Raw genomic sequence first — 25167 nt, forward strand, 5'->3', positions numbered from 1 at the left:
TTGTTTTATGGCTTGCTTGCCCTGGCTTATTTTATTGTTTACATCATCCATACTTCTACCATTGGACGACAGTGTCACTCCCCAGTACTTAAAATTATGACATCCTTTGACAGTATCAGAGCCGAGCTGTAAGTCTTTAACAGTATTTTCTCCCACTTTCAGATATTCTGTTTTAGATACGTTTATGACAAGACCCCATTTTTCATATTCTTCTTTTAATTTGCGGAGCATGTTATTTGCATCTTCCTCATCTCCAGCTAACACTTGGTCGTCAGCAAAAAATAGAATGGACAAGATCTCGTCGTCTATAGGGACACCGATTCCTCCGCATTTCCTTTTCCATGATTTTAGTGCCTCCTCTAGGTAGATTCCTAATGGGGGAATAATAATGAATGTAGTACCACAGGTGGATTTTAATGTTATGCAGAGAGTCTGAAAATTTCATTCTTTTATCTATCATAGTTTCTGTTATAAGGGGGCATATAAACTGAAAATTTTAGTTTGCGGGAAATTGACTTTAAAGAAAAAAACTTTTGAAGTTTGTTACTTACAGTTAATTAAAACTGTCCTGCTGTATATGATAGCCCTTCTTTGGCCTCTAGCAGGTCTTCCAGCTGCTTTTTCACCTTCCTGGATGTTTGTCCTTCTTTCTTGGACATACTAGATGCAGACCCGTCTGCATGGGCTATCCTCGTTTTATCGCATTGTTGCAGCCCAGCGATCATATTTTCACCAGGATTAATTCCCATTGGCGTGCATTCCGTTTGTCAGAAACACCTCAAGAAAAATCGGTAGAACCCTGGGGAAACACGATGTGAAATGTGTATTCCGACCCCCTGCAAAAACCTTGACTCTACTGGGTTTAGTGAAAGATGAACTAGGCCTTCGAAAACCAGGGGTTTATCAGTGCGGAAAATGATACATTGGGGAGACAAATCGCACTGTAGAAGAGAGGTGCCGAGAACACAAGCGCCATACCGAATTACGCCAGGCCACTAAATCAGCCTGGGACCTCGCAGTTTGGTCCCTCCCCCCCCCCCCCCCCCCTTTTAAACCAACCAACCACTAAATCAGCCGTGGCTGACCATTGTATAAAGACTGGCCATACTATGGACTATGAAAAAACAAAAATGCTCTGTCAATCCTCCTACTTCTGGGACTGCGTTACTGAAGAGGCCATCGAACTCCGACTACAGGACGATCTATTTAATAAAGACAGCGGCCTTCAACTTAGTCAGGCTTGGAACCCTGGGCTCTGCCTGGAGAGAAAGATGCGGTCCCAGAGATCAAGGACCGCCCCCAACGGCGGCAGCAGGGAGACTACAGACCCCAGTTCAGAACCAGGCACCGCTTCCCTCACCAGCTCCAGTAGCCGCCACGCCAGCCGCACTGAAGACACCAGGAGAGGAACGGTGGAGGGGGTAAGGGCTAATATACAGGGTGGTCCATTGATCGTGACCGGGTCAAATATCTCACGGAATAAGCGTCAAACGAAAAAACTACAAAGAACGAAACTTGTCTAGCTTGAAGGGGGAAACCAGATGGCGCTATGGTTGGCCCCCTAGATGGCACTGCAATAGGTCAAACGGATATCAACTGCGTTTTTTAAAATAGGAAGCCCCATTTTTATTACATATTCGTATACTACGTAAAGAAATATGAATGTTTCAGTTGTACAACTTTTTTTGCTTTGTGATATATGGCGCTGTAATATTCACAAACATATGGCTCACAATTTTAGACAAACAGTTGGTAACAAAAAAAAAATTGTTCAAATGGCTCAGCACTATGGGACTCAACTGCTGAGGTCATTAGTCCCCTAGAACTTAGAACTAGTTAAACCTAACTAACCTAAGGACATCACAAACATCCATGCCCGAGGCAGGATTCGAACCTGCGACTGTAGCGGTCTTGCGGTTCCAGACTGCAGTGCCGTTAACCGCACGGCCACTTCGGCCGGCAGTTGGTAACAGGTAGGTTTTTTAAATTAAAATACAGAACGTAAGTACGCTTGAACATTTTATTTCGGTTGTTCCAATGTGATACATGTACCTTTAAGAACTTATCATTCCTGAGAACGCATGCTGTTACAGCGTGATTACCTGTAAATACCACATTAATGCAATAAATGCTCAAAATGATGTCCGTCAACCTCAATGAATTTGGCAATACGTGTAACGACATTCCTCTCAACAGCGAGTAGTTCGCCTTCCGTAATGTTCGCAGATGTATTGACAATCCGCTGACGCATGTTGTCAGGCGTTGTCGGTGGATCACGATGGCAAATGTCCTTCAACTTTCCCCACAGAAAGAAATCCGGGGACGTCAGATCCGGTGAACGTGCGGGCCATGGTACGGTGCTTCGACGACCAATCCACCTGTCATGAAATATGCTATTCAGTACCGCTTCAACCGCACGCGAGCTATGTGCCGGACATCCATCATGTTGGCAGTACATCGCCATTCTGTCATGCAGTGAAACATCTTGCAGTAACATCGGTACAACATTGCTTAGGAAATCAGCATACATTGCACCATTTAGATTGCCATCGATAAAATGGGGCCAATTATCCATTCTCCCATACTACCGCACCATACATTAACCTGCCAAGGTCGCTGATGTTCCACTTGTCGCAGCTATCATGGATTTTCCGTTGCCCAATAGTGCATATTAAGCCGGTTTACGTTACCGCTGTTGGTGAATAACGCTTCGTTGCCAAATAGAACGCGTGTAAAAAATCTGTCGTCGTCCCGTAATTTCTCTTGTGCCCGGGGGCAGAACTGTACACGACGTTCAAAGTCGTCGCCATTCAAATCCTGGTGCATATAAATATGGTACGGGTGCAATCGACGTTGATGTAGCATTCTCAACACCGACGTTTTTGTGATTCCCGATTCTCGCGCAATTTGTCTGCTACTGATGTGCGGATTAGCCGCGACAGCAGCTAAAACACCTACTTGGGCATCATCATTTGTTGCAGGTCGTGGTTGACGTTTCACATGTGACTGAACACTTCCTGTTTCCTTAAATAACGTAACTATCCGGCGAATGATCGGGACACTTGGATGATATCGTCCAGGATACCGAGCAGCATACATACACTCCTGGAAATTGAAATAAGAACACCGTGAATTCATTGTCCCAGGAAGGGGAAACTTTATTGACACATTCCTGGGGTCAGATACATCACATGATCACACTGACAGAACCACAGGCACATAGACACAGGCAACAGAGCATGCACAATGTCGGCACTAGTACAGTGTATATCCACCTTTCGCAGCAATGCAGGCTGCTATTCTCCCATGGAAACGATCGTAGAGATGCTGGATGTAGTCCTGTGGAACGGCTTGCCATGCCATTTCCACCTGGCGCCTCAGTTGGACCAGCGTTCGTGCTGGACGTGCAGACCGAGTGAGACGATGCTTCATCCAGTCCCAAACATGCTCAATGGGGGACAGATCCGGAGATCTTGCTGGCCAGGGTAGTTGATTTACACCTTCTAGAGCACGTTGGGTGGCACGGGATACATGCGGACGTGCATTGTCCTGTTGGAACAGCAAGTTCCCTTGCCGGTCTAGGAATGGTAGAACGATGGGTTCGATGACGGTTTGGATGTACCGTGCACTATTCAGTGTCCCCTCGACGATCACCAGTGGTGTACGGCCAGTGTAGGAGATCGCTCCCCACACCATGATGCCGGGTGTTGGCCCTGTGTGCCTCGGTCGTATGCAGTCCTGATTGTGGCGCTCACCTGCACGGCGCCAAACACGCATACGACCATCATTGGCACCAAGGCAGAAGCGACTCTCATCGCTGAAGACGACACGTCTCCATTCGTCCCTCCATTCACGCCTGTCGCGACACCACTGGAGGCGGGCTGCACGATGTTGGGGCGTGAGCGGAAGACGGCCTAACGGTGTGCGGGACCGTAGCCCAGCTTCATGGAGACGGTTGCGAATGGTCCTCGCCGATACCCCAGGAGCAACAGTGTCCCTAATTTGCTGGGAAGTGGCGGTGCGGTCCCCTACGGCACTGCGTAGGATCCTACGGTCTTGGCGTGCATCCGTGCGTCGCTGCGGTACGGTCCCACGTCGACGGGCACGTGCACCTTCCGCCGACCACTGGCGACAACATCGATGTACTGTGGAGACTTCTCGCCCCACGTGTTGAGCAATTCGGCGGTACGTCCACCCGGCCTCCCGCATGCCCGCTATACGCCCTCGCTCAAAGTCCGTCAACTGCACATACGGTTCACGTCCACGCTGTCGCGGCATGCTACCAGTGTTAAAGACTGCGATGGAGCTCCGTATGCCACGGCAAACTGGCTGACACTGACGGCGGCGGTGCACAAATGCTGCGCAGCTAGCGCCATTCGACGGCCAACACCGCGGTTCCTGGTGTGTCCGCTGTGCCGTGCATGTGATCATTGCTTGTACAGCCCTCTCGCAGTGTCCGGAGCAAGTATGGTGGGTCTGACACACCGGAGTCAATGTGTTCTTTTTTCCATTTCCAGGAGTGTAGCACACGCTCGTTGGGGATTTTGATCACAATAGCCATACATCAACACGATATCGACCTTTTCCGCAATTGATAAACAGTCCATTTTAACAAGGGTAATGTATCACGAAGCAAATACCGTCCGCACTGGCGGAATGTTACATGATACCACGTACTTATACATTTATGACTATTACAGCGCCATCTACCACAAAGCGAAAAAGTGGCCCAACTAAAACATTCATATTTCTTTACTTACTACATGAATATGTAATAAAAAATGTGGGTTCCTATTTTTAAAAAAAGGCAGTTGATATCCATTCGACCTATGGCAGCGCCATCTAGCAGGGCAACCATAGTGCCATCTGGCTTCCCCCTTCAAGCTAGACGAGTTTCGTTCTTCCTAGTTTTTTCGTTTGATGCTTACTTCGTGAGATATTTGGCCCGGTCACTATCAACGGACTACCCTGTACATAGGGCGCCGAGAAAAACACAGCATTCGTCAGGAACCACCTGAAGATGGTAGCGTGTACGTCTGCCGAAATATTGTGGAGAAATTACGACGCTACCCAGTCGGATACCCGAGAACTGTTGACTGGGAAATTCCAGACTCGATTCCTCCTATGTCTTTCTCAAAAGGCCACTCTCTGACTGTCTGTGTGAACCAGCGTCCCAAAACATGCAGGCACAGGTTTGCATCTCTCCTCAGAATATTGTTTTCCCATTGGCTAATGATGGGACTAAGCAAAAGCTGACGTAATTTAGATATAAAAATAGAGTGAACTAAGCCATTAGCCCTACCCCTTCAAATTAATTGTTTAGCAATTTACAGGAGTCAAACAGATCGCTTAAAATACTCACTTCCACTTTACAATGATCCTTCTTCATAATAAAACAGTGTTTTAAAGTTTGAGTATCAATGCAAACATTATGCAAATCAAGTAATGAAATTTCCATCGCAAATATACCCTAGCACTAAATATGTCCAAGGTCTTGTACACGCTGACCTCCAACACGTTTCTACTAAACATATATGGTGGAAAAAAAATCCTGACGATCACATAAGCTAGCCATTGCGAGGCACCCGCCAACCACCGACTGCAGGGTAGCCCCCGTCTGCACTGACTGGGATACACACCCCACACCCCAAAGCCGGCCGGAGTGGCCGTGCGGTTCTAGGCGCTACAGTCTGGAACCGCGTGACCGCTACGGTCGCAGGTTCGAATCCTGCCTCGGGCATGGATGTGTGTGATGTCCATAGGTTAATTAGGTTTAAGCAGTTCTAAGTTCTAGGGGACTGATGACCACAGCAGTTAAGTCCCATAGTGCTCAGAGCCATTTGAACCATTTGAACACCCCAACGCATGCGTGCACACAACGCAACTGTCGCAAACAATAAACTGATCAATCAGAAATTTGACGTCGTGATTGGGTTTTTAAGATTGTTATAGACTTCCTAAATTGATTCTATCTACTACATTTGGAAGGAGGGAGTAAGGTTCTACTGCATGACAGAATAGAGATAACAGCAGATACCACTGCAAGACTGAGTACACGCCGACGTAGTGAGAAGCACTTAGCGCGACACACTTAAACGACGATCCAGTCCATAGAAATAAGCAATGGCTAGATGTCAGAGACAGCTGAAAACACTTGCATACCCTGTGCATTCCTGTCCCGAGGTCCACACACAGCCTGCCCGCCCCCAAGTACACCGCCAGCGCTGTGTAAAGAGGTTGGTGAAAATTACCACTGCAGGTGCAGCCACAATTGAAGATGCACTGGTATGCAAGGTGTCACTACCCTCGTCCATCGAGGGTATCCGGTGATGATTGGAGTGGTAGGAATTCGGATGTTATCAATACCTCCAGTGCAAACGTCCATTCTTCTGAATCTTCTCGCACACAGCACACATACATCCGTTTCTCTCGCGCTCACCCAGCGCTCTGGTCACTTCACCTGACCTCACTGCCACGGGCAAGATCAGACAGGTAGGCGCATTCTTCGTACACATCAAAGGCCCAAAGGCCCATGACTGCCCTTGCAGGCAGACGCGGTGCACTGCCAAACAAGCAGCTGCAGCTTGTACATATACAGTAATTCTAAATAATTCCATCTCGACATAGACCCACTAGTTTAAAAACGATTTAGATGAACAAACACCTAGAATTTCTCATGTATAATGTATATTCCTCCCGTTTACACGAGTCATTTTCGAAGATAGAAGACATCGGACAATACATGCGTTTTCTCGTCGCTAAAATATCGTTGTTTTGAAAATCCTGTACAGAATTATGATATAGGATATATTTTTTCATTTGGTAGATAAATATTTTTCCTTATCTGTCACGTCATGCATCACAGTACAAGAGTATTAAACTCATTTTTTGCTCATGACAGAGTGCTAAGGTCTAACACTGCCATATGACGCCTCCTCACTTTCGAAGGCTCTCTTAAGATAACCAAATGTCTGGCCAGATACAAAGTCTCTTAAGGTAACAGCACAGAGAATTTGTAAATATAAGTATTATGCTACGTATCACTTTATAAATTCGGTAACACATCTAATTTTTATTACGATGTATAGCTGGACGACTGAAATATCGTTAAAAGATATCGCCGCAACGAAAAAAAAACAGGTAAAGAATCATATCCATGGTGCCCTAACCATCGCCTATACCCGCCAGGTGGCATGTCGTTGATATCAAATTGATAGGCCAATTAATTAAATTGATCATGGGAGTCACTTTGCATGGCAAGTAATTTTTCTTTTTCAGTATCAGATTACACTCACCAGGTGGCTCAAATGGGAATCCCTGGAGGGAAGACGACGTTCTTTTCGAGGAACACTATTGAGAACCGACATTTGAAGCTGACTACACAAGGATTCTACCGCCGGCAACATACATTACGTGTAAGGATAGCGTTATTAAAAACAGGGTTACACTGACCATGTAGCGACACCCTGCATAAAAAACGGTCTTGTTTCTAAAAGCACTCACAAGAGTCACTGATAGTGTAACACTTTCTGGTAGAAATGCTGTATACGATTTGGAATCAGGTCTCTCCATTCAGCCACATACTTCCGTTGGATCCTATGGAGACGTCGTTTAGTGATTACAGCCACTGGTGAGTAATATTCATCCTCTCTCATATCTCGAAACAAGTCACCTTCTACGAATCTATCTGCTAGAGCAAAACTGCAACGTGGTTCTAAACAATTCCCCTGTGTCTTGTAACTGTTCCTCAGTCTCTGCCACGGCCCCCCCTGTAGCTTCGTTCATGTGATCGTCCCAGTTTAAATCCGAACTGAACGGAAGTCAGAGAGTGCTATATCTACCACTTTCTGTAATCTGTGTAGAAACAGGCTGAGCTGAGTTAATGCGACAGGACCATGTTTTTACCACTCGATGAAAATGTAGCTTCGCCAACGGTATACGGTGTGTAAGGTCAGCCCCAAAACGAAACTTTCTCCTGCAACACGAGGTAGTATAAAAGACGGTATGAACAGTTACAGTGATGTTTCTTATAGGGAAAATTAGGAAGACACCACATCATGCAGGAACTGGAAGAAGGAATGAAGAAGGATTTTGCTACTCCATTGCAATGCATTTCCAAACTACTTACACGTAATACAGTCCAAAGGATATTTGCGGCCCTCACGGTGCATTCACGTCTGTCGCCCAAACATTCTATCATCATTATTATAAAAGCTCCCCTAACTTCATCCAGCGGGGAATTCAATAAGATTTTTACCTCATCTTTCTCTTCTGTTGTATCAAAAACAAATACTACCTGCATGCCAGCATCAAGATTGTATTACATATACAGGTATTGATCCATTGGAGCAGGTGACCAATCATCGAGGTCACGTGCACAGACCAGTGCATAGTTTCATCACATGTACTATAGGAGGACAATATCCCACAGACTATTAGTTGCAAGAGAGAGTCTTGTTTTGTAATTTGATACAATGTTTTTTTTCTGCTGTAACACACTTTGTATACCGCCATACGTTTGGTTTTTTCCACCATGACTTCAAGGTTCAAAAAGTGCTCAAATGGCTCTGAGCACTATGGGACTTAACGTCTGAGGTCATCAGTCCCCTAGACCTTAGAACTACTTAAACCTAACTAACCTAAGGACATAACACACATCCATGGCCGAGGCAGGATTCGAACCTGCGACCGTAGCGGTCGCGATGACTTCAAGGTCTGTGTCAGGTGCTAAACTGATATTAACACATTTCGACCCATTGGCTCTCACAGAAAACTGGACATTGAATGGCGTAAATCATGTTGCTGCTGCTCCCATAACCGATTGAAATAAAGGACAGGCACAACATAAGAAAACGGGAAGAGTTTTGCGGAACTGTGGGGCGTTTGCAAACTGCTGTCTGAAGGTAACTGACAACCTCTACTTTGAAACTCATATTTCACAGTGACAGATAGTTAATGGCTCTGTGTTCTGCTTCGATTCATGCCTCATATTGCAGTCATGTACGCGATCACTGTTTTGGTGCTAGCCACTCCTGGAAGGCATTACCCCTCCACCAAGACTCTTTCTCCATCTCAAACAACCGATGTCAGTCGATCGTTATATGTTAATCGACAGCATAACAGTGGATGTATGTGATGGAAAATATACCACCGATGTACTGTCATCACAGATGTTAGTGTGATCAATTTTAGCAATTTTACCAGTTTTCTACAACGCCGACCAGGGACATGGCAGCGTGCTTCCCAATTTCTGTATCATCCTTAAACCACCCACCCATTACTTTGCGAGTACCATTGCTAACGTAGATAGATGACTGTACGGTATGTCCAATCATTGTTAATTCTCGAGCATATGCAACGAAATAAACCAGACAGCGATCTACATCGTTCTAGCACTTCGATCATGATGCGTAATTCACGATCTTGCACTATGTGGATGGGAGTCTCAGAGCATTCTCGCATTCTTAGGATAAAGTTAGAGACTGAAAGATCTCGCATTGTCTTTGACCACCGCTCCTGCAACACTGCCACCGATTTAATCTGCAGCTGGCCAGAAATAGACGGCTACATTCCACTTCTCATGAAGGAACAGAGTGAACCGAGTCTGTAACTGTTGTCCCGCACCCATCAAAAAGCACAAGGTTTGTCCAATTGTGCGAAAGTCGAGGAGGTTAGCTCCCTTATCGATGTATAGTAGATATGAAAGTGTTGAGTGATATCAGAGACGGTTAAGAACAAGAAACGGGTGGTTTCTATGCCTGATGGAAATCCAGATGGACGGAGGTGGAAGCATTTTATGTAAATCAACTGCGCTATCAATTCTACAGTATGGTTCTAGTGTCTGCGATCAGTACCAAGAAGATATTGGCAAGACAGAACATAAATACATCACTCCTAAGGCTACGCGGTTCTACACTTAAAAAACACTATTTTGTCAGATCGTTGCGGTTTCCGACCTATTAGTCATGTGCAATGCAACGCTAAAATGTAGGAAATATATTTCCAGCACATGAAATACACTCTCCTTGTAGGTTTCTTTACGATAAACTATGGTGACAAACGGTATAATGAAAAAAACTACTACCTTAAAACATCGATTCTTCGTGATACATGCAGAATATAGTTTTCCAGGCATGTATAGCACCCAGTATTCACGTCCAATCACGGTTCAGAAATTATACTATGATCGTATGAGCACTATAAAAAATGATCGTTAGTAAAGGAGAATCTCTCATAGAAAGAAAGAGACAAACGTGTAGCAGTGGTGTCTGACTTGTGAAATTACGCATCATGCCGCCATTAACCCTGTAAACAGGACATCTGTCAAGCAGATGCATACTTAGAGATTGCAGCACCTCATAAACACCTGTCGCTAATGTAGTATCACCATAGTTATGAAACTGAAGACTCGATTATATGCCCAAGACGCGGCAGGGGGAATGGAGTATGTCGCCCAAATCTTCGTTCGTCTAGAGGAATTTGTGGAAACAGGATGGACATGCTTCATCACACATGAGATGGAAGTCCTCTGATGACTGAGAGCTTTGCTGGTAACCATCACATGTACACAGTGCTCTAAGCCACATACAGAACATGCAGTTGTATACAAGTTGAAAGCAGGTTATGCCACACAACTGATGCCTCCTGACATGACAACGGAAGAAAACGGTCAAATGACCTGCAGCAACATCCCCCTCTCTCTCTGGAATGCACCATCAGTCTACCATTAAATCACACCTCGTTACAAGCCCATCTCAACCAATCACTCCATCCACTCTCGATCATCCTTTAACTCAAATACATGTAAGTTTAGAGGCAGATGGTTCTCTTTTTTTCAGGAAAGCATCGAAGACTGCAGTCAACTCTCATGTATCACTATTACCTCAACAGACATACATTAGAACATTGCCTCGACGAAAACAAATGATTGTTTCTCTGGTTCCCGGTGCTTCCATGTCAACGATTTCTCGTATTACTCTTGCTGTTGCATACCCGTCCCCTTGTACAAGAATTGTTCTATACCAAGCAGAAGACATGCAAGTAATCTCTCAATTTCCTTCGGCGTATTGTCCCTCAATTTATACGTATTTTCCGTCACTTTTCGTAATTTTATCGATTTTATGTCACTTCTGCCCATGCGATCATGACGTCACTTCTCGTTCTGTGTTCTAAAAGTGCTTCTAAGTTTAGTAAAGTTGCCAACACCTAGCGCAAATGCACTATTTTTCTGGTCTTGCGGCATATTACAGCACTGTACTCAAATGTATCCAGTCACCTCCAACCACATATTCTACAGATGCATGTCTGTGTTGTGGAAGACTCCCATGACGCGGTCCTCCCGCTGGTGGATCCGACTTCGAAAACAGAACACATTTCTGAACGAAACGCGCGGCAGATCAACCTCCAAACTCTATCCCAGACGAGGAATATTGTGGATCCACATCCGAACACCACGCTGGGTATAATGCATAGCAGATCCACACTCTAATGCTACTCGGGTCTACTCTGGGCCTTCAAGTTTAAAACCTGTTATTTGGTCATCTGTTTTATTCCAAAATCATATCAAGTAAGTGATCTTAATTGCCAGTAAATTTGCATTTTAGACAAATGTCCTTGCATTTACTTGTGAAAAAATTGGTTTATATAACCAAAGATACTTATTTTGACAATAAACCTGTGGATGGGAGTTCCACAATAGTAAATCACAAGATTTCTGCTGCCTGGGTTACATTCAAGGACGAAATCGAAGCATTAAGATCCCTGTTGTTGTCTGCTGCTGCTGCTGCCAGTCTGTCGCCACTGCATCTCAGTGCTCACTGCTGCCCGTCCATCTTCGTTCTCACCTTCACCTGTTCTGTGTCACCTCACTGCTCCCCACTTCCCTACCTCCGTGACGTCTGTTGCCAGTAGGCTCATACTGACTTCAAATTGGACACCCCCATCATCACCACCACCTACACCTCACCCTCACCTGTCCCCACCTTCACTTCATGGAGTACCTCCTCTGCCCTCCCCCCTTATGCCCAGCCTCCCCTTGTTACTCTTTTGCCCGCCTCCATCTCCTACCCTGTCTTGTATCCCCACTTATATCAGCCCAATCCTGCTTCTGCTCATGCTCCCTTTCCTGCCACTCGCCGTCATGAATTTCTACCCCTCCCCAGTCGCCTTAAGCCACCAACAACTCCTTCACCTACCAGGCTGACAGCCTGATGGGCCACAGTCGCAACCTCATATGATGTTCTCACACTACCTTCTGTTGGCACCTCCACACCCCAAGCAGGGCCTGCCTCCCATCACTTGCACCTGCCTGTCCCACACCCTTCTTCCCAAGCCACCCTTACCAAAAAAACCCTAAACGACCTAGTGTCGACCCGACTCCCGCCCCCTCCACGAAAAAACCACCACCAACCCCCACCCCATCTGCCCCCCATGGATACCACCCCTATCCCCACATCCCCACCCTTCACCATGCACACCTTTTTTCTCTCCTTGCATGACCCCAAGTTCCTTGACACCCATAGCCTCACCTTGGAAATGGGCAAATACTTGCCCAATTCACCCACTTCCCAACTCATTACTCACAAGGATTCTGTCCTTATCAAATGCCCCAATCCCTCCCTCCACACTGACCTCCTCAAAAAGACCTCCTGTATTACCTTTGGTCCTCATGCTACCCTTACGCCCTCCCTTACCTCATCCTCTCCCTGCCATCCCCAACACCCTAGCCATCCGCGAACTCTCACCATCGTCATCACGAACCTCAGCCCCGTGGCTATGTAGGCGAAAGTTTTGAGGGAACTGAACGCCCACCCTGAACGTTCTAAACTGTATACTAGTAGCAAAAGGCAGCCTGGGTGGCTGACTAGTCAGATAAGGATATCATGTAGAACAAAGTGAGAACTGTATCAAAATGTTAGAAGCAGTCACAATCAAGCTACAGTGGCCCATTACAAACAGTATGGTAAGTTGCTTAAAATGTTATTAGGAAGGCAAAGAGTATGTGGTATTCATATAGAATAGCTAATTCACAGGATAAAATTAAAACCATATGGTCAGTTGTGAAGGAAGTGTCTGGTCAGCAGCCCAAGGTTGATGATATAAAGTCAGTTCGTAGTAACAATATATCAGATATATGCACAGTATTTAACAATCATTTCCTGAGCAGTGCTGGTGAATTAAATAAAAATTTAGTTTCTACAGGGAATCATATAACTCTCTTGGCAAAAGCCTTTCCGAGATCGGTGTCTGAAATACTACTCTGTGATACAGACAAGAGGAAGATGGAGTCAATAATTAAATCACTGAAGACTAAGGACTCTCTTGTATATGATGGAGTGTCTAGCAGAATATTAAAGTAGTGTGCTGCACATTTTAGCCCTGTATTCAGCCTTATTTGTAATTTTTCCTATAGGAATGGTCAGTTTCCTTAACAATTGAAGTAGTCAGTAGTAAAGCTACTTTATGAAAAGGGAGAAAGGGATAATGTAGACAATTTTAGATCTAGTTCTATGCCATCAGTGTTTGCTAAAGTTATTGAAAAGTGTGTGTATTTAAGGATAATTGATCATTTCATATCATGCAATTTGCTATCAAATGTACAGTTCGGCTTCAGAAGTCGTTTAACAACAGAAAAATTCTATATTCTCCTTTCTCTGTGAGGTGAAGTGTTAAACAGAAGGTTTCGAACGCTAGGCATATTTTTTTTTTATTTAACTAAGGCATTTGATTGTGTTGGTCACAAAACATTGCTCCAGAAGTTGGACCAGTATGGAATACGTGGAGTAGCTCATAATTGGTTCTCCTCTTACTGTAACAATAGACAGCAAAAGGTCATTATTCACAGTGTTTAGATTGGCTGTGATGTGGGGTCTGTGTGGGGTACAGTCAAATAGGGGGGGGGGGGGGGGGGAAGGTGCGCCAGGGATCGGTGTTGGGGCCATTCCTGTTCCTTATTTACAGGTAGCTCTAAAATATTTCTGTTTCCTGATGACACTAGCTTGGTAGTAAAGAATGTTGTGTACAGCATTGGCTAGGTTTCAGATAGTGCAGTTCATGACCTAAGTTCAAGCTTTGTAGAAAATAAACTAACACTAAATCATAGTAAGACTCAGTTTTTACAGTTTCTAACACGCTATTCAACAAAACACAAAGTTTTAATTTCACAGAATGGGCATATGGTTAGTGAAACTAAACAGTTCAGATTTCTAGGTGTTCAGCAAGATAGTAAACTGTCGTGGAAAGCCCACGTTCAAGATCTTGTTCAAAGACTTAATGTTGCCATTTTTACTATTCAAACAGTATCTGAAGTAAGTGATCGTCACGAACATTAGCCTACTTTGCTTATTTTCATTCGCTTATGTTGTATGGTATCATATTTTGGGCAACTCTTTCCATACTAAAAGGGTATTTTTGGCTCAGAAACGGGCGGTTCGGGCAACAGATGGAGTAAGTTCGTGAACCTCTTGTTCACTAGTCTGGGTATTTTGACTTTGGCCTCTCAATATATATATTCGTTACTGTAATTTCTTGTTAACAATATTAACTTAATTCCCAAGAATAAGTAGCTTTCGCTCAGTTAATACTCAGCAGAAATCCAACCTGCATTTGGACCGGATTTCCTTCACTCTTGTGCAGAAAGGTGTGCAGTATGCTACTGCATACATTTTCCATGAGCTACTACAAGAATTCAAAAATCTTAGCAGTAATCCACGTGATGTCAAATCGAAACTGAAGAGTTCCCTCATAGGTCTCTCCTTCTACTCTGTTGAGGAGTTCCTTGAAAAATTAAGCTGATTTTTATATTATGTTGTTAGTTGTGTGTACTTAAACTTATGACTTGACTATTTTGGGTTCATAAACATTTAATTTTCATCTGTTATTATTTTTATGTTGTAATTTCATGTACTGACACGTTCCATAACCTTCGAGATTTGTTCCTCAGTTGATGGGTAAATAAATAAATATCAGCACAGAAGTACTCAATCCCATTGGCAGTGACCATCTCCCTGTCCTCACCATTTCCTTTGCCCCTCGCCCTCCCCCAGCTCCCCGCCCAGTCGTCCCTCCCAAAGTCGTTTACAACTACCGCCATGCAGACTGGAATGCCTACTGGGAATCCATCAATACCCAAGTTGGAAGCCACCCCATCCCCTTCCACCATCCTGATGACGTCGCTCACACCTCGTCCTTCCTCCAGAAGACCATCTCTAATGCTGTAGTGGCCCACATTCCCAGCAAACTTACCCACACCCACCATCCTCCCCTTCCTAAGAAAGCCATCTTCCTTCTCCATGAATCCTGCCGCCTCCACCATTCCTTCCTCTGCATTCATGCCCGAGACGCCCTCCTCCGCCATCGGAAATTACAAAGACAAGCTCTAAATCTCCTGACAGCGAAGAAACGCTAGGACTGGCGCCATACATGCACATGAGTCAACACCAACCTCTCTGTCAACTCCTCCAAATACTAGTCTGCCTTTCACCTCATTACTGGTAGCCATCCCACCCCGTATTACCCACTCCTCCATGACAACCGCCCCTTCCCTCAAAACCTCATGAAACTAACCATTTTGCTTCCTACCTCTCTGAAGTCTTCTCCATACCTGATGACCCTCACTGTGATTACCCCCTCTTCCCTGATGCCCTTGCTCACATCAATACTGCTGTCCTGCTGCTTGCTCCGAACTTCCAGTACTTGGACCAGTTGCTGCCCTCAGAACTGCACGCTTCCATCACAGCACATGACATTAAACTCATCTTCCGTTCCAAATGCAATACCGTCCCTTGTGACGAATCCATTACCTACCGCCACCTCAAGGAATGCCCTCTCTCTTTCCTCACCACCTTTGCCACCCTGAGAAACACCATCCTCTTCACTGACTTATACCCTGATCTTTGGAAGACTTCTGGCATCCTGTTGTTCCTTTAACCTAATAAACCTCTTTCCAACACCTACTCCTACCGCCTCATTGCCTCACCACCATGTTCAGTAAGGCCTTTGAGTCCATCCCCTCCCGCCGTATCCAGCACCACCTATATCAACACCACTTCCTCTTTCTTACTCAGTAGGGTTTCTGGCCCTCCTGCTCTGCCAATGACCAGCTCCTTAACCTCATCCATCTCCTCTCCCTCCAACTTAACTCCTGTCACTCTGCTGTTTTTGTTTCCCTTGACTCCCAGAACGGCTATGACCAGGCTCCTTTTCAGGCTCCAGACCTAGCCCTTCCTATCAACTTTATCCATCTCATTGCCTCCTTCCTCTCCTGCTGTCATTCCTATGTCACCATTCATAATACCAATTCCCATATCTTCTACCCTACTGCAGGTGTGCCCCAGCGCTCTGCCCTTTCTCCTCTCCTATATCTCCTGTACACCACTGATATGCCCAAACCACCCCCACCCATTCATCTTCTTCAATATGTTAATGATACCGCCTTCCTTGCCCTCTGTCCTACCCCAGTGCTCCCTCCAAATCCACCTAAATCAGTTTACCACTCGGTGCAACCAGTGGCTCCTTCAAATCAATCCTTCCAAAACCTAGGCAATCATTATAGGATGTACCACCCCCTCCTTCTGGTTCCATGTTTTCACCTCACTATCTATGTCTGCCCTGTCCAACCTACCCCCACCTTGAAATACCTTGGCCTCGCCCTTGACTGTCACATCAACTAGACTCCCCATCTCCTTACCATCCAATGCAAAACCCACATTAGACTCCGCCTCCTGAAACTCCTGTGTGACCACAAATGGGGATTCCACCCTTCCACCATCCACCATACCTACAAATCCTTGAACCATCCCATGCTTTGTTAGCCAGTGTTGCATGGATCTCCACCCCTCCTAAATTCTATAAAGCCCTCCAAATCCTTGAAAGCCAAGTGCTCTGCCTCACTTTCCACATCCTCTCCTGCCTCCATTGAGGATCCTCTGTGACCTCATCCCCTTCCCACATCTCTTTATTTTCGTCGAACACATCTGTATCTTCTACACCACCTGCTGCCTCAATCCCTCTCACCCCCTGGTGCCTCCATTCCTCTTCACTCCCCACCTGCTGCTGCACCTTTACCAATGTGTCCTTCCCTCTTTCCACCTCCACGCCCTCCACCAGCTCTCTGAAAGGAACTTCCAACGTCTCCCCATTCCGGATGACGTACGTTGCCCTGATTTTTATCCTTCCTTCCAACTCTGACTCTCCTCATCCTCTACCATCCTCCCTTGGACTTCCTCTCCTTCCCCTCCCCCCTCTGCTGTTTCTTCCCCCCTCCCCTCTGTCCTTCTCACTTTTCCTTTCCCTGTCCTTGTGCTCCCGTCCCATCTCCTGCCCTTTGGTGTGTTACTGACTTCAGCGCTCCTGGTCCCTCTCCTCCAACATCCGCCAATCTCTCTCTCCTCTCTCCCTCCTCTCTGGCCTCTCCTCCCTTGGAAGACCCTTCAGATTTTACTGAAGTTACTTTGTAGTGTTTTGGAGCTCGCTGTTTATATGTGCATCAGTGCAGTCTGTGTTCAGTGTCACCGTCCCGTACTGTGAACGCTGGTTTTAATTGTGCTATTCATGCCACCATTGTCTCCAAGCTACATCTTCATCGAGTGCCATTTTAACTGTATGCAGCTTTTATGTAAACGTGCCTCGTCCAACTACCCCCTTTTTTGAGTATCTTAACTCTAATTGCTCCCCCTTTTTATCTGTACATTTCATCTTTTATCCACATATTTATACATGTAATGTTCCCCTGTGGTATTCTATGTAATCTCGTGGCTGAAGATCGGCAAATTGTGCCACTACCAGCCCACCCCTGCCCCCATGAAGCAGGGGAATGAAATGACAATAAAGGAAAAAAATTTTTTTGATGATGACACATCTTGTGGGTTGGAGTCCCACAACTTCTCAACCAGAAGATTTTCGCTGCCTGGGACATCCTCAAGGACATAATCGACGCTTTGGAAGCCCCTGTCTGCTGTAAGTGTCTATCCGCTCCTCCTCATGCCACCTCCACCGCCACTGCAGCTGCTGCCACTTTGTCCCCATCTCCTCATTGGCCGGTCTTTGTTTTCTTTCCCTACCTTAGCAACATCTCTCATGGGTAGACTGCACTGTCCACTATGGACACCTCTACTACTACAGTCATATACACCTCCCCATCCCCTGCCCCCACTGATACCTCCTGGAGTGCCTCCTCTGTCACTGCCTACCTCATCACACTCACAACCATGGAGCACCCATCCTCTCTTCAAAGTGCCTCCTCCTCACACGAGGCACCTGCCTCCCACCACATCCCACTCGAACCAATCCCTCACCCCTCTACCCAGGCCAACCCCACCAAAAGCCCCCAAACACATGAGTGCCAACCTTCTCCAAGAAACCACCACCCACCCCTTTCCTTCTGATCCCTCGATGGGCACCACCCCTCCTCCCACATCCCCAACCACTGCTCTGCATACATTCATCCTTTCCAACACCAATCCTAAATTCCTCGATCCCCACATCCTCACACTAGAAATCCGCAAATATATCTCCAGTGCCCCATTGCTCAGCTTATCCCATGCAGAGACTCTGTCCTTATCAAATCCTACTCTCCCTCTTTCCACACTGACCTCTGGAAACTTCTCCGTACCACATTTGGCCCACATGCATCTCTCACATCTATCCTTACCTCAAACCCTCCCGCAGCCCAAACCCCCTCGTCGTCAGCCAACCTCATCAGTGTGATCATGAAGCTCAGCTCTGTGGTCATAGGGGTGGAGGTGATGGGTGAATTAAATTTCCTCACTGCCCTGGAAATCTGTTAAGCCTGATGCATCTATGACAACTCTGGCCCTACCTTCCTGATGCCTGTGTTCACAGAGTCCACCTCCTCCATAGATCATCTCCTAACTCAAGGATCACTGATTTTAAACCATTGCCAACCCATTTACCCCTCCCATTCTCCTCCTCAGTCCTACTGCTGCCAATGCTGTCTCCTCCACAATGACCACCTCACCCAAACTGAAAGGACCCACACACCTGCCCTCACTGTAAAGCCTCCCATTTCCTTAAACAGTGTCCTAACCTCGCCTCTCCTCCTTCCTGCAACACCTGCAATGAACCCACCTTCTGCTCCAAATGTTAGGCCAAACCCCCTCCCTCCAACCCCGAGCTAACAATTCCCATTCACCCCATTGATCAGCCCCGCCACACCAACAATTCCCTCCACCACCCCCTATGACTGAAGACATCCGTTTTGTGACCATCATCCTCCAGAATATCTATCCCTTCCATTGCCCCTGCAATCTCTAGCATGCCTACCTTACCACCCACTCCATTTTTCATTTGAATACCAATGCCACATACTCTCACAACCAGGCCCAATTCACCTTCACCCACCTAGACACCCTCATTTAAACCTCTCTCCTCCTACCTCCACTCTCTTCCCTCTCCTCCTATGACACACCAACAGTATCATTTCCCATACCTAAGCACTCGGCTTCCCTGCCTACAAAAACTCCTTCATGCATACCCTGTCCCAGCACTAGGTCAGCTCCTTCATCCTTAATGAAACCTTTCTCATATCTCATCATGTTGTCCACACCTCTCCCTACCTTCTTCACTGTACCGACAATCCCTTTCCCCTAGTGTAAGGTGGGGTCACTAATGGCCACCTTAATCATATCACTGTCCGGACACAACCCCATCCAGTAAACCAATAAAACACCTCATCCTCAACGTCTTCTTTCCCCTTCCTCACCGTCACCTGTGCCACTGTCGATATCTATCCCACAGCTTCATCTCCCATATTGATTGCACCTTCTCCACCTATGTGATTGCTTCAGACCTCAACATCCACAGCCAAAACCGTGCCACCCTTCAGTGGTGGCATCAGTTGCTCACTACCCTCCACAGTGACCTTGCTCCCCTCCCACAGCACACCCTTCCCAAAAGTAAATCACCCTAGATGTCATCCAGTCTTCCCCCAATGCCCTTGGTCATATCGCTGTGGATGTCAAAAAAATGTTTCAAATGGCTCTGAGCACTGTGGGACTTAACATCTGTGGTCATCAGTCCCCTAGAACTTAGAACTACTTAAACCTAACCAACCTAAGGACATTACACACATCCAAGCCCGAGGCAGGATTCGAACCTGCGACCGTAGCAGTCACGCGGTTCCAGACTGAAGCGCCTAGAATGCTGTGGATGTCCTGGACCCCATTGGTAGCAACCACCTCCCATTCTTCTCACCATCTCCTGAGATCGTCGCCCACTTCCTGCTCCCACCAAACTGCTGCCCCTCCAGTCCATCCATGATTACCGCCGAGCAGACTGGGATGCCCACTGGGAATCCATTGCCTCATTGGTAGAAATCCACCCACTTATCTTTCACCATCCCTCTAACATCACCCATGCCTCATCCTTCCTCCAGAAGACCATCACTGACGCTTTGGAGGCTCACATTCCTATCAAACTTATCCACCCTCACTGCCTTACTTTTCCTCCGCCACCCGTCCTTCTTCTCTGCAAATCCTGTAGGCTCTACTGCTCTTTCTTCTGCAATTGTGACTGGGCTACACTCCACCACCACCAGCACAACACCACCAGCACAACACCACCAGCACAACAACTCATCCTCAACCTCTTAACAGCAAAGAAACGCCAGAACTGGCGCCAGACATGTACATGACTCAACTCCGCCTTCCCTGTCAACTCCTTGAAGTACTGGTCTGCCTTCCATCACCTTACTACTGGCCATCCCACCCCACATTACACCCTTCTCTGCGACGACTGTCCCTTCCCTGACAACATCAGTAAGGCTAATCATTTTGCTTTCCAGCTCTCCAAGGTCTTCTCCATTCCCAATGATCCTTCCTTTGATTACTCCCTCTTGCTCACAGTCCTTGAACACTCCAATACCTCTGTCCTGTCACTCATTCCGGATTCCAGTAATTGAATCAGTTGCACCCTTCAGATGTAAACACTCCCATTAAAGCATGTGACATCAGACTCATGCTCAGCTCCAGACACATCCTTGCCCCTAGTCAGGATGGTGTCACCTACTGCCACCTTCAGGAATCTCCCCCTGCTTCCTGGCTGTCCTTGCTACATCATCCTCTCCACTGGCTTTCACCACAACATATGGAAGACTTCCCATGTCCTGCTGTTCCCTAAACTCAACAACCCCCCCCCCCTCTCTGATGCCTCTTCTGATCATCCCATATACCTCACCTCAGTGTTAAGTAAGGTCTTTGAGTCCATCCCCTCATGACATATTCATCACCACCTTAACCAGCTCCACCTCTTTCCTCTTACCCTGTGTAGCTTCTGGTCCTCCTTCTCAGCCGATGACCAGCTCCTTAACCTTACCAGCCTTCTTTCCCTCCAACTTTACTCCTGTTGCTCTGCTATCTTTGTTTCTCTCGGCCTCCAGAACGCCTATGACTGTTTCTGGCATCCCGGGCTCTTCATTAACCCCAGACCTATGCCCTTTCCATCAATTTAGTCTGTATCGTTGCTCCTTTTCTCTCCCATCGTCCCTCCTATGTCACTATCCACAATACCAAGTCCATACACTCTCTCTCACCACGGGCATGCCCAAAAGCCCCATCCTTTCCCCTCTCTTCTATCTCCTGTACACTGCAGATTTGCCCAAACCTCTCTCGCCTGTTCACCCCCTCCAATTTGCTGATGACACCACATTCCTGGAATCCCATCCTACCCTTTAATGGTTCCAACGTATGCTTCAAACCCATCTCTACCAGTTCACCACATTGTGCAACAGTGGGTCCTCCATATCAACCCTTCCAGGCAATCATCATTGGTAATACCACCCCCTCCTTGCGGCTCCACGATTTTTACCTTACCATTTATGGTCATCCTTCCCACCTCACACCTACCCTGAAATACCTTGACCTCACCCTCGACCACCACCTCACCTGGTCTCCCCATCTCCTTACAATCTAACACAAAGCCTACAATAGACTTTGCCTCCTGAAACTCCTGTCTGGCTGGACCTGGGGACTGCATACTTCCACCATCCTTCACATCTATAAATCCTTAATCTATCCCATCCTTTGTTATGCTAACATAGCCTGGATATCTGCCCCACCTATATTCTATAAAGCCCTCCAAATCCTTGAATGCCAAGCACTCCTCCTTGCTTTCTTTATCCATCTCCCATCCTGCACATGGGTCCTCTATTACCTCATCTCCTTCCCACATCATCTTCTTTTCCTTGAACATATCCGCATCCTGTACATTGCCCACAGACTCGATCCCCCCTACCCCCTGGTGTCTTCTATCCTCTCTACCTGCAGGCTGTTGCCTCCCCTTTACCGTTGTGTCCTGTCCCCTTTACCAATGTACCTTCCAGCGCCTACCCCTTCTGGATGATGATCTTCGCTCTGATATCTACCTCTCCTACCAACTCTAGCCCCACCTTCCCCCTCCTCCTCCTCAGGCTCCCTCCCCCCTCCTTTTCCCTTCCCATGAGCGATTTTTTCCTCCCTGCTATGCCCATTCCCTTTCCAATGCACCTCTTCCGTGTCTCTGCACTCCATCCTGACTTGAACTCCCTCTCCCATCTACCCAGTCTCCAACTCCTTGATGCACCTCCAATCCCCTTTCTTTTCATCTCACCCTGTCCCACCCCCGCCTTCACTGCTCCCTCTTCTTTCTTTTTCTGCCTCTCAGGGCTCGCCTCCCTCAGCAGGTCTCTCCTGGCAGTTTTTACTCTTCATCACAGGTGCTCTGTCTCGCACTGTTGTTTTAAATTGTGGCCGTTCTCGTCTAAATTAATATTGTGGCCAACTTTTAACTTGTGCCTGTGACTTCAGTGTATTTTACATGCTACAAACTTCGTAAACTTCGTTTTTTTTATCCTTATGTGGACTTTTTTAACTGTTCCATAATGAATGTCTCTGTGTCAGTGTACATTTTAACCCCCATTGTCTCCCCTTCTTATGTTATTATGTCCCCCTTTCCATCGCCTTTTATATGTATCATTTCATCTTTTTATTTACTGTGATTACTTACTGTAATGCCCATATGGGGCAGGGGAATGAAATTACAATAAAGAAAAAAATTGACAATGACTTGGGTTCTACTCAAGTCCAAGGATTTATAATACTTCTAACACTTGATAATGGTCTAAGGCCGAAATCTAGATTATGAAATAAAATCTGGTGTACAGCCATACAGTGGTTTTATCTTCAGAAAATTTTATATGACTGTGGCTCCATACAAAAGTAAAATCATTAAACACACTGCTATCGACACTGCCTCTTCCCAAAAACAGTTAGGTGACACAGCATCATTTAACATACTTCTTGCTTTTTCAACAGTAGTTCTATTTGCTCTCTCTGTAAGTCCATTATGTGCTGGACTGTATCTGATGGAGGTGTTGTGTCTTATTCCAACTTCCTTCAAAAGTTGCTTGAATTTTTGATTGCTACACTCTGTCCCATTATCAGAATTAACAATTTTAACCTTCTTTCCCGTTTCTTTTTCTACCATATGACGAAAATTCGCAAAAATTGTGACTCACTTGATCTTTAGAACTTAAATAAAAACATGGTTATATCTTGAACAGTAGTCTACAAAGGTAATAAAATAATGGCTTTCCGCTAGAGATTCACATTCCATTGGTCCACAAATATCCATAAGTCTGTACTTCTGCTTTTGCTAGCCCTAAAGAGTAGTCTAGCCTGTTTCCCTTGTGCATATATTTCACAGATTTCTTTATATTTACCTTATTCTTCCATTCCTGTTATCATAACCTTTAATAAAGACATGCCTTTTCTGTTTAAATGGCCTAGTCTTCTACGCCATAAGAAACCTTTTGCAGAATACACAGAATGGTCTAAACTTCAACCAGATCTTTAGTAGTATCTACCTTGAAAATTACCCTTTCATTTGTCATTGTAGCTATAACTTCCCCTTATTGGTTAACTATTTTTGCTCAATTTACATCGAAGATTATTCTATTCCATTTTTGCCTATTTCACTTACAAAAACATGTTAGCGGCCACATCTTTTACATAATAAACATCATCTGCCATAATATTTTCTGGTTCTCCATTTACAGCTATCTTAAGATCAACTTCCCCAGCAAGCTCACACTTTAGCTTGGAACCACCCATTGTGGATATTCCAAATGCTTTTTATTAGTAACGTCATACAGCACTATTTTGTCTCTAATAATAAGCACTGATGCTCCTGAATCTAACATCCATTCTGGTTATCTATTACACGTTACTCCAAAAGAGTAATATACGGAGAGTGTCTTAGCTTGATCAGCGGCTCTCCTCTCTGGACCATTTGCGTCATACCTTTTTTCTTTTGCGCGTGGCCTTTGGCGGCATTAGGATGCGATGTGACCCACCTTTTGGCAGTTGTAGCATTTGATTGATTTCTTCTTTTTCTTCTTAGAATAAAGTGCTGTAACTGTTTTCTTCTCTGAAGCAAGACCCACTGACGTACTTTTCATGTCCTGCAGGATCTTAATTTACGTAATCGGTATGCCTGAACTTCCTAGCCCTATAGTCATAGGTGCATGTGCATATTTTTCGGCCAGTCCTGATAACAATAACGTGCCTACACATTCATCGGCAACTCGAACCCAATGTTTCTTAATCGATTCGATGTAATTGTTCTTGGTGATTTTAATGTTAACTTTAAGAATGATTGTAGTAAACAACAGCAACTGTGCAATCTGTTTTTGTGTCATAATATGATGGCAACTGTAAATGAAGTTACCAGATGCGGAAATATGTCTGAAACTGTAATAGATCAAGTATTTATAAACAAGGACAAGTGTGAATATAACACGGAAGTAATTGACACTGGTTCCTCGGATCACAAGGGTATCAAATTGAGTTTAAATGTCACATCTTACAAGGACCTTGTTATCAATAACAATTGCAGAGAAAGGAGATTTATAAATGGTGACAGCATAAGAATTTTTAATTACATTCTGGAAAATAACAACTGGGGTAGTGAATCAAGTGGTGATGTCAACAGAAAGTTTGACTCATTCCTTGAAAGCTACAAACACTGCTTCGATGTTGCCTTTCCTATAAAAAGAGTCAAAACTAAACATAAAACCAAAACATGGGTTACACAGGGGATTAGAAAGTCATCAGACACTCTCAGAAAGTTAAATAAATCAGCCAGGAAGAATGTAGTACTGAAAGCACATGTGAA

General features: G+C 45.6%; 1 protein-coding gene across 1 annotated transcript; it reads right to left on the reverse strand.

Moving 5' to 3' along the window:
- Positions 1 to 17963: 17963 nt before the first annotated feature.
- On the reverse strand, positions 17964 to 22911 carry LOC124616314 (loricrin-like). Its single transcript, XM_047144619.1, has 3 exons — positions 22906 to 22911; positions 18312 to 18489; positions 17964 to 18184 (listed from the first exon to the last, which is right to left on the reverse strand). The coding sequence occupies exons 1-3, from the start codon at positions 22909 to 22911 to the stop codon at positions 17964 to 17966; spliced, it is 405 nt and encodes a 134-aa protein (XP_047000575.1).
- Positions 22912 to 25167: the final 2256 nt, after the last annotated feature.

The sequence above is a fragment of the Schistocerca americana genome, chromosome 5, assembly GCF_021461395.2.
Source record: "Schistocerca americana isolate TAMUIC-IGC-003095 chromosome 5, iqSchAmer2.1, whole genome shotgun sequence".
Taxonomy (NCBI): domain Eukaryota; kingdom Metazoa; phylum Arthropoda; class Insecta; order Orthoptera; family Acrididae; genus Schistocerca; species Schistocerca americana.

Coding starts and splice junctions, on each gene's coding strand:
- LOC124616314 (XM_047144619.1), bottom strand. Junction 18,185..18,311: donor GTTTGGGGGCTTTTGGTGGG/GTTGGCCTGGGT, acceptor GTGATGAGGTAG/GCAGTGACAGAGGAGGCACT.